The following is a 10,711-nucleotide window of genomic DNA, read 5'->3' as shown; positions in this document are numbered from 1 at the left end:
ATTTATGGAAGGATTAGATGGGAACATGACATGGGGGAGGTGGATATGTCACCCTCGTTTCCCTCTCCAAAATGTACTACCATAGGTACGGTTTTGGGAGCAGTTTGAAGCTCCCCAAACCCTGCCCCCTCCATTCCTATGCCACTAGTGCACGACTTCATTAATAGACATACCCCACTGAGCTGTCTGTTTCACACAAGCGTTTCACATCTTCTCTGTGAAAACGGTGTACTTTTGCTTTTTTCAGAAGTGATATTTCATTAATTTTTAGGTTCGCCCCAGAACATCCAGAGTTTTCAGTGAATGTTCCCCACGCAATGTGATGCGATCAGGTTTCTCAGTTACCTTAGATCATTTTCCACTGCCAGCCTACTTGTCCTTCATTGCTGAAGTACTGTGTATACAGTTCCCTGACTGCTTTTGCACTGTTGGAACAGTTCCCTCCAGGTCGTTGCAAGGGTCGCATGGCTCCATGGTTGCTTACGGCTTGTCTCCATGAACCCGGACGAACAGTGCCTGCAGATGTTTGACAGATTGTTACACTCTGGCTACACGTGTCAATGAAAATAATGAAGCTGCTACACTGAAGCCATTTACAAACTGAAAGAATGTGGCACATGTACCTGTGGCAATATCCTCCACATCTACTATCTCTGGCGGCAGGTAGAGCGGTCGTGTAGTCCTCTGCGTTTGGAGGTAATTGTGCAGAGCTATGGTGGCCTTGATGATCGCGGTGGCTCTTTCTGGAGAGTGGCGCAGAGGAGCCCGGAAGATCTGCCATCTGCTGCACAAGACTCCGAAGGCCTTTTCAGCCGTACGGCGTGCCCTAGATAGCATAATGATGGACATTTTTTTTTAAAAAGCAGTTCCTGGTGTTAACAGCTATATAAATATGTATGGAAGTACCTGTACTTGGAGATCCTGGCGTCTGTGCTCAGCTCCCTTGCAGGATATGGCCTCATCAAATAATTATTTAATCCAAAGCCCTCGTCGCACACAATTACGTAAGGGGCTGACATGGAAGAGTGCGGCAAGACTTGGGGTTGAGGGAGGACTGAAGGCGAACTTTCCAATTTTACCCTCAGGTTGCAGGAGTTCCACACTCCACTGTCATTCATCCTGCCCTTCCGTCCAATGTCGACGTACAAAAAGTTCAGTTCCGCATCTACAAGGTCCATGAGCACGACACTGAAAGTGCCTTTGTAGTTGCGGTACATGGCTCCTGTCTTGGGGGGAGGCATGATGACCACGTGCTTACCGTCCAGTTCACCAATACAGTGTGGATACTGCCACAGTGCACTGAACTGGTCTGCCACGACTTTCCATTCACATGGTGTGGCAGGAACCTGAAATAAGGATGGCACACAGGGAAATGATTTTTATGCAGGGTGTTTATTTTTATGATTTACAGAATTTTTATAAAAAGCTATGACAGCCCCACAGATATCATTGCTGCAATTAAGTTAGACGGCCAGGCGGACATCCTCTAAAAGAAAGTATGTAATTAGAAGATGTCTAATTACCTAAAGTTCACTAATTAACAATTTAGTTGGGAGATTTCGGGCTAAGGCAGGATAGCAGAATGAAAGACTATCGTCACTGAAAGCCATTCGGATTTAAACGAGGATTGCCTCCCATTCAACTATCTCGCTTTTACCGAAAAGTTCCTAATTGAAGAGTTAATCAATGGACTTTTGGTAATTAAGTCATCTTGCAGTCATATATCCTCTCCCAGAGGATGTCTGCTTGGCCGTACAATTCAACTGCAAAAACGACATCTGTGTTGCTCTCATAGCTTTTTTATAGAACAATTATGTAAAGCATAAAAATGAACACCCTGTATGCACTGTGATACCGAGTTGGTGAACATTTCATTTAGCACTAGACAGTACAGAAAGCCAACAAGCCCTTTCGTGCTGGCTTAGGACAGGACCAGGAATTTGATAAGTGTTGAAATGACTTACCTTGACGAAGTCTTCTTTCAAAACATCATATATTGCAACAGTTACCTCCGCCACGATATTTGATATAGTATTGTGCGCCATCCTGAACGCGTACTGCAGGGACATCATTCTGTCCAGCTGTAATTCAGATAAGATCCCTTTACATTTGGATCCGAGTGCTGTACGCAGTGAACAGATTACCTGTTGCCAAGTAGCGCAGCGTCACTCCTAGGCGCTCGCCCGCATCAATTGCCTCCATGAAATTCGTGTCCTGCTTACCGATGCGGGGCCGCACTTTCCCCAAACGATTCTCAAAAGTTGCTGTGTCCATGCGAATCCAGCGGCGGTACACTTCAGAGTCCTCAAGCGCGAGCTCTCGCATGAGATTCTCGTAGCGTCCCATGCTTTCTCGTCGGAGGAGCCACTTCCTACTCTACATGGATCACCAGGCAAAAATCTGGAGTGGGACTACTTCAAAGTGGTTTATTGGACAGGTCCCACTTTGAGTGTGGGACCACTTAGTGACTGGGACCAGTTGAAAGTGGAACCAGCTTCACGATGGTCCCACTTGAAGTGGAACCAGTGGAATTGGTCCAGTGGTCCCCTCTGCTAAGTGGTCGGGGATCCGGCCACTTAGCAGCTGGGACCTCTGAATGCATGACCGAAAATAACGCGTAGAAATGCACATATTGCTCAAGTAATTACCGTTTATTCTGCTAAAAGCACACACTAAGCAGAAAGAAGTAATCAATACATCTCTACATGTACATACCACGTAGTATAAGTCTGATCACTCAGTGTGGCTAGATAAAGCATATGCCTGACTGTGCGATGCACTCACGGACCACAGGGAGCTTTCGTTCGTTGGCCACCTCACATCTTGTATTTTCTTAGAGAAGATGACACGACACTCCTGTTTTCCATGCAGGTCGCGACATACACCCCATTCCTTTTCACCGTACGTTCGGAATCTTCTTATCCTGTTTCTCTTCAAGTTCCTCCGAAGTTTCTAAAACGAAACATCTAATTAATAGTAATCAAAACATCACGGTCATCACTCATACCTGCAAACATTCGTGACGTGCAGCCCGATTGGAGTTTCACAGTGTGTTCTTGCACCTACGCCGTTTACGTCTGCTTGACGTCAAAACTCTTCCGGAAAATCGACACTGTGTTGCACACATGGAGGTAAGAAACTAAGGAGATGCCCTAAGCGCCTCTCCCAATGCAAGCGGGTGTGCTGTGATCCGCGCATGGCATTGTGGTTAGTTGCCCACACATGTGACCTATAAACGTCACGGCAAGACGTCATAAAACATGGCGTCCTCCATGTCCGCGGCGTATCTTACCTGAATACAGAGACGAGCTGCGGCCGAATAACTTGTTTCCGCTTTCATAACATCTTTGGAGTTAGAAGTTATCACACCCGTTGAAACACAACATAGATCATCTCAGTGTGGAAGCAATGGATCACTAAATCGCTAGAAGACGTACGTACGTCGTTGTGACATTGCCTGGTTTCTTTTCTGTTTTGCTCAACTTTTGCTGTGGTTTATCACAGGACAAATGTTGAAACACTCCATAACCTTCAAAGTATTGTGCGAATGGACTCCTTGAAGGTAAGAGGTTTGCTGAAGATGAGGTTTGCTAAACTTCCAAGTCTCCGCGCAGACCGCCATAACGCCGAAGCATGTGGGGATCACGTGACCAGGCAACTAGATGGGCGTGGTATTGCCAGGAGCGACCGCTAGAGGGGTCCCACGGCCCTCCGATCTTATAGCCCTCTCCTTAGTTTCTTACCTCCATGGTTGCACAGGAACCATTGTCATCGCATTGTCCTACAAAGCGCACTGAAACACGTAAATACTGCACAGGAGATACACCATCCTTGTGACGGGTACTGAAGACAAAACGACAAAACCAACTTGCTACGATGCGTCCAACGTCCAACCAGGCGCCCACAGCTCCCCATAGAGCCCATAGTTTGAGATAATTCAGGCAACACTGGACATACGACCAATGAAAATGCGTCGTGATGCCTAGCAGCCAACCAATCAGCAACCTCTCAGTTTTGCCCGCCTGGCCGACTGCCCAGACTGCCCGCGAAAAGTGAGCTGTCAGATATTTCGAAACTTTATCAACCAATCCCGGAGCGCGCATCCTTCTTCGGCCAATGGGCATCCGTCATCATGCCTGACGATGTAATACCACGTGACTGTGACGTGATTTTATTTTTCTACTGCCGCAAATGCGGGGAGCTGTGGAGGCCTGCTTCCAACTGCCACCTGCCACTCTCGCCCTCTCCTCCCTCTCGGCTCTCGCCGTTTGAAGTTTGAATTGCCGTGGCGGTCTTCGCATTGCATCAGCCTCTGCGATTACCTTTTCTTTTTTGTTGTTGTTGTTGTCTTTCTTCTAGTTATTTCGCTTAATTTTTGTTGTTGTTGAGATGTATTTTTTTACATTTCTCCGGTACTTAATATGTTATGATATTCACCTCAGATGAGAATGTGCACGAATTGGAGTTACAGGGATACAGCATTCGCAAACGCGCTCACCTGGATAAACAGCAATAAAAAGAGATCATGCCTGTGCTAAAATAGATCAGAGCAATAGATCAAACAAAACATGGCAAGTGTGGACAAGATGAAGTCTCAAAGGGGGAAGCTGGGAAGCTGCCCACCTTGGAGTTTCAGCGACCATTCTGGGAACAAAATGGCACCTGTGAGGCTCCAGCTGGAACTTCTGGAACCATCTGAGACCAGAGTGGTACCACTGATGTCACCAAAGTGGAACCAGCCACCCAACTTGGGAATCCAGCTGGAAACATGCACATTCAACTGGAACCATTCCGGGACCATCAAACATCCAACAGGAACCAGTCCAGATTCAACTGGAACCATTCTGAGACCAGTCCAGATGTTCGCCTGGGTCGTGGCTTTTTACTTGTTTCATCATCGTCGTCCGAGTCGAGCGCAAGATATAACGCCACGGCGCACATTCCCATACCTTCTGCTTATATACACGACGAAGTGTTTACTGCAGACGACGGAGGAGTTGCACGTGGAACTTGGCTCCCAGTTCTTGCGGGCAATCAGCTTCAGCCACTTCTCACGTAGCTCGAGGTCTGCCGGAACCTCGTGGAAGGACACACCAGAGTCCCTCTTTCGTGTACTCGACGAGCACATGGGCACGCAGCAGCAGCGCATTGCAGATGGTAATTTTAACAAACCAATCGAGATAACAACGATGTACCCTTATTCGGGTCGAATAAGCACCATTTCGAATACCAGCACGAGTTATGGATCCAGTCGAACAATGGGTAGCAAAATATTCTGCGCGTGAGGAACCGAACGCGCCGCGCGCATACTTCCAATCAGACTTGTACGTATTTGGAGTGTTGTATTAAAATACTGTATTTCAAATACAATTTGCGGTATTTTGGTACTCTACCCAATAATGTTTGTTATGTGTACTTGTACTCTATTTAAAATACATTTTATGGTATTTTCTACTCAATACTCTAATCACATATTTTGGATCCGCCTCTCAAACTTTCTGTGTGTGTGTGTGTGTGTGGGGTGGGGTGGGGGGCTATAGTTAAAAACCCGTGACGAAAACAGCAGGCACCCAATTTTTGCGTATCAGTGTTTTCCAACGTAGTGTCCCCCTCCATTCCTTTCTACACAGCATGACAATTTCAGTCTCACACCTATCCTTCCCCAGTTTCGTTTCACAGTTATTGCTTACAGTAAATGCTTACTGTATTGGCATTCGACACTTACTGCTACAATGATTTATGAACAGGAATAAATGCTGACAGGTGCGACTGTTCACGACTTTTGCGCTTTTGACTCACGACTTTTGATATCTGATATCATCGCTGACGAAATAAGTTCAACTTGCACGACACTAATTATGAGATTAAACATGTTTATAACCTCTGAAACAGCTCCAGCACGACCATAGAAGTTACCAACAAACAACACTCATGTAGCGGCAGCGACTATCTCTTCCTCACCAGGTGTGCACGAAATGGTGCACCATAGGCCATTCCCTGGATTCAGCATGTTCATTTCTTTTAGCTGCCAAAGTGGAGCAAAAAAGAATTCCTGTGAAGAATTCCTTAACGTGATCATTACGAAGATCGCAATTCAAACTGCGGCAAATTCGCGCGTTCTAAGGACACGGCAGTCAGCGCCAAGCGCGGCGAGCGCACGTGGAAGCGAGAGGGCAACGGGAGAGGGCCTGCAGCGGCGAAAGATGCTCATCTGACAGGCATTCATTTATAGAGGAGGCTATTGCAGGACGCCATCTTCGAACAAAGTGGCGGCGGCAGTAGCGATGTGGCTATCGTTGAGTGTGACAGGCATGTTTGTCAGCGGCGGGCGCCGACAGCGTCCAGCCGTGACGGCCGGCAGACAGACAGACGCGTCGCCCGTCTTTGGTCTGTGCAGTGTGACAGGTGCAAGGACACCGTGTCTTTCGATGTCGGCATACAAATTTTGTCGTCTGTCGGTCCAGTGTGACAGCACCTTTAGCTCCACCTGTCGACAAGCCAACCTTTCAATACGCTTTGAGTTGAACCGTGTAGCAGAACCGCGCACCGAACACTCCCGAGAAACACGATGCGGATCGGGTTCAATCCGCATTGAACGTGCTGTGTGACAGGGTTATAACAATAGTACAAAAAATCCTGGAAGCCATACTCAGCGTAAAAATAAAATAGACAGAGCGCAAAAACGTCGGCTTCCATGCATTAGAATAGGGCAGCATGGTGATATCAGGTGAGTTATTGTGTGGAGGTACCTCTAGGGGAGCTACCGGTGCAGAAACCGAAACTGTATCCCACGTGGATGCTCATCGATAGTGTCCCTAGCGGTGTCTGCACACAACTCACCTGATACCGCCATATTACCCTGTTCTAATGCATGGAAGCCGACGTTTTTGCGCACTGTCTATTTTATTTTTACGCTGAGTATGGCTTCTAGGATTTTTTGTAGCTTTCGCACGCATAAATACGCCATCGTGCGCAACCGGAAGTTCCTCAGGTAAAGAGACAACGAGTTGCGTGTGCAAATGCTGGTTAGGTTTATCTGCAAACACCCTGTGTATCTGTGTTGTATTATCTTTGACTTTTATTTCCTTATAAACACGTTAATGTAACATCCCGTTACAACATTGTTCCACCATTATTTTTCCCGCTCTCCTTCTCTCACAGTCCTGCTCTCAAATCCGCTATGCTCGTGTGGTGGCGCTACTAACAAACTACTACATCCCTCCCATGCTAAATTAAACACTTCTGCTGGAGGAATATTTAAAACAACATATCAATACAAAAAGCGTCCAGGAGGCTTAACCGCTCTGCCTGAAAGAGTAACATAGGTAGCACTTTGACTGTTCTGTCTTTCGAATGTCCCACACTGTTCTGCGTTGTCCGCTGACTTCTGCGTTGAAGGGTCTTCCCACAGAATAGTCATCTTTGGCATTGTTGGCGATCCATACAGTCCGGAATTCCACGGAGATGTTTTGCATTCCGAACATGCAGTTCACCGGTCTCACAGTTCCGACGTAGAAATGCCGACCTTGACAGCTGTTTCTCTATTACATGTATATCACTCTGGTACGTTGCCTGTAAGCCATACCTATTCATGTTGGCCACTACAACTTTATCACCAACTTTCAGAGTATTCCTCTTTACGGTCTTCTTTTTGTCGTTATATCCCTTCATTTTCTTTCTGTAAGCTTCATGATGCTTCTTTGCAGACTTTACTACATCCTCTCTCTTCTTTCCTTCTTCTCTAAAAGAACAAAGTTTTGTTCTCATGCTTCGGCTGTACAACAGCATTGATGGAGTTTCTCCCGTGTTCTCCCGTTCTCACGTGTTGGCGTTGTTCTGTATGGCATGAGGATTTCGGGCAGCTTTGTTTTCCAATTTTCTTTGACAGCCTCTGCACATTTCATCTGCTTTTTTAGAAATCTGTGAAAACGTTCAATCTTCCCATTGCTTTTGGGATAGTACGGTGATGTTCGAATGTGGCTTATTCCACACGCTTGTAGGTACCTTTCCATTTCTGTGCTTACGAATTCCTACCATTATCGGTCACAACTTCCAAGGGGTATCCATGCCGTGCAAATAAATCTCGGAGGCATGTGATCACAGATGATGTTGGAATGTCTTTCAGAATGAATGCTTCTGGGAAGGAGGAATAGTAATCTATCACAGTCAACAAATAGTCATGTCCGACTGGTCCCACAATGTCCATCCCCAATTTTATCAAGGCTTGTTGGGAAGTTGAAGCGGCTCAATCGGCTCATCAGCGACTAATGGCTGTGTTAAAGTACATGAGGTGCAGCTCTTGATAAGACTGCAAACGTCTTTGTTTAACGAAGGCCAAAAGAATCGGCTTCTGATCAGCTGTTTTGTTCGTTCAATACCCTGATGTACTTCATGTGCAACTGCTAGTACCTTCTTTTGGAGCTTTTTTGGAACTACTACTTGGTGTCCTCCCAAGAGAAGCTCTTCCGCAACTGACAGCTCACTGAAGTACCTTTCAAATTCTTTCACCTCTCCAGAGCACTGAGTTGGCTACAACCCTGAGGTTACTGCTTGGACCAGTTGCTGAATGACTCTGTCATTCTTTGAAGTTTCTTTCAGGTCTTCTAAGGTAACAGCCTTCAGTTCTTCTTTGCTTACCTCCAGAATATGATATATATATTCGTCAGCCAGGCTTCACCCAACTGTACTTTGCTGTGGCAACCTGGACAACATGTCCGCAGCATTCATTTTCCCTTTGACATACTCGATGTCGTAACTGTATGGAAGTAACCTCCAACTTAACCGTTGAACTCTCGGCGGCAGCACAACCGACTTCTTTGGAGAGAACATGTATGTCAGTGGTTTGTGATCAGTTAGTAGATGGAATGTCCTTCCCCATGAGTATATGTGGAAATTCTCAACAGCCCAGACACACGCAAGGGCCTCTCTTTCTACTTGCGAGTAACGGCGCTCTGTGTCTGTGAGTGACCTACTTGCATAAACCACAAGCTTTCTGCTGCCATCTGACTGTTTCTGCCATAGAATGGCCCCAAGTCCCACAGGGCTGGCGCCAGTCATGACCCAAGTTTCCGCAGTCTCATCAAAATAAGCCAAACAAGGCTCCTTACTCAATTCATCTTTGAGCATTGAGAATGCCTCTTCTGCTTGCGTAGTCCATTCCCATGCTTTGTCAGATCTTGTTAACGCATGTAGCGGTTCAGCAACAGAAGCGTAACTGGGAACAAATTTCCTCAGGAAATTGCACGTATCCAACAGTGATCGGAGTTCCTCTTTGTTCGTTGGCCTCTTGGCCTCCTGTATAGCTTTGATCTTCAATGGATCTGTCTCAATTCCCTTTTTGGAAATTACGTGTCCGAGAAATTGAATTCTTGACACACCAAACTGGCATTTCTTAGCGCTGAGGATTGCGCCATGCTGCTGGAATCTTGCAAAGACTCTTTCTAGCCTTTCAGTTAACTCATTTTCGTCCTTTCCCCATACAACAATATCATCAAGATACCAAGCCGCACCTTCAAGGTTTCTCAACAGCAGGTCCATCACCTTCTGAAACGCTTCTGCAGCACTACTTAAACCAAACGGTACCTTCTTAAAACGAAAACATCCTTTGTGGGTGATGAACGCTGTCATGGGTCTGGAGTCCGGGTCTAGGTTGATCTGCCAAAACCCTCTTTTCAAATCGAGTCTGGCAAAAAAGTTTGCACCTTTCAGTTCATGGAGAATCTCTTGGATTGTTGGCACGGGATGTCTATCACGCACTACTGCTTTGTTAACTTCGCGTAGATCGATGCAGAGCCTGATCTCCTTTGAATCTGGTTGAGGCACAACAAGAACATTAGAAATCCATGGGGATCCTTCCAGGCATTCTTCGATGATGTCCTTTTCCAGCATCTTCTGAAGTTCCTGTGCAATGGCTTCTCTGAGTGCATAAGGTACCCGTCTGAGACGCTGAGCCACTGGTTGCACTGTACTGTCCACTGTTATTTTGTGCTTGTACCCTTTTATAGTGCCCTGTCCTTCAAACACGTTGTACTTGTACTTGTGAAGAACTCATTGAAATTCCTCGCTCTTGATGCTTTCGCACATATCTGAATGTGCTTTCAGCTCAGTTTGCACACGGTTGATGCTGTCGGAACTATGATGATACCCAGAGCAAATGCAGTCTCACATCCAAGCAACGTCTCTCCGTCCTCCTTCAGAATGTACACTCTGGCTGTACAAGTTTTCTTCTTCCACGTGATCTCAGCATTAAAGTATCCGACACAGTTTAGAGGAGACTTTTGTCCATAAGCAAAGCATTTCTTTTTTGTTGGATACACCTCTGGGGGATTCTGGCCAAACTGTTGCTTCAACACCTCAGTTGACATGATATTTTGCCTAGACCCCGTGTCGACACTGACTGTGACTGACTTTCCTTGTATCCGAACTTTTTCGGCGCACTTTCCATTCAGGTAGAATGTTTCTTCTACATCTTCGTCCGAAGTTTCATCACTATCTTGTAGAACAAGTTTTAGTTTTCTGTTTCTGCTGTTCTTTTTTGGCGAAGATTTTGTTCGGCACATTCGAGCCAAGTGCCCGACTTTCCTGCATTTCTTGCAGGTCATCTTCTTTGCCCCACTTTCAAACTGTGGGTGGCCTTTCAAACCACATCGAGTATTGGGAAGGATTCTGGTCGTTGTCTTGAGCTCCTGATGACAAGCTTTTTTTTTTTTTT

General features: G+C 46.2%; 1 protein-coding gene across 1 annotated transcript; it reads right to left on the bottom strand.

Moving 5' to 3' along the window:
- Positions 1-346: 346 nt before the first annotated feature.
- On the bottom strand, positions 347-2,346 carry LOC135384820 (uncharacterized). The gene is made up of 5 exons (XM_064614005.1): positions 2,152-2,346; positions 1,965-2,081; positions 907-1,346; positions 624-826; positions 347-516 (listed from the first exon to the last, which is right to left on the bottom strand). The coding sequence occupies exons 1-5, from the start codon at positions 2,344-2,346 to the stop codon at positions 347-349; spliced, it is 1,125 nt and encodes a 374-aa protein (XP_064470075.1).
- Between the last annotated feature and the right edge of the window lie 8,365 nt (positions 2,347-10,711).

The sequence above is a fragment of the Ornithodoros turicata genome, chromosome 2, assembly GCF_037126465.1.
Source record: "Ornithodoros turicata isolate Travis chromosome 2, ASM3712646v1, whole genome shotgun sequence".
In the NCBI taxonomy this organism is placed as follows: Eukaryota; Metazoa; Arthropoda; class Arachnida; order Ixodida; family Argasidae; genus Ornithodoros; species Ornithodoros turicata.
This window is presented reverse-complemented; position numbering and strand designations above follow the sequence as displayed.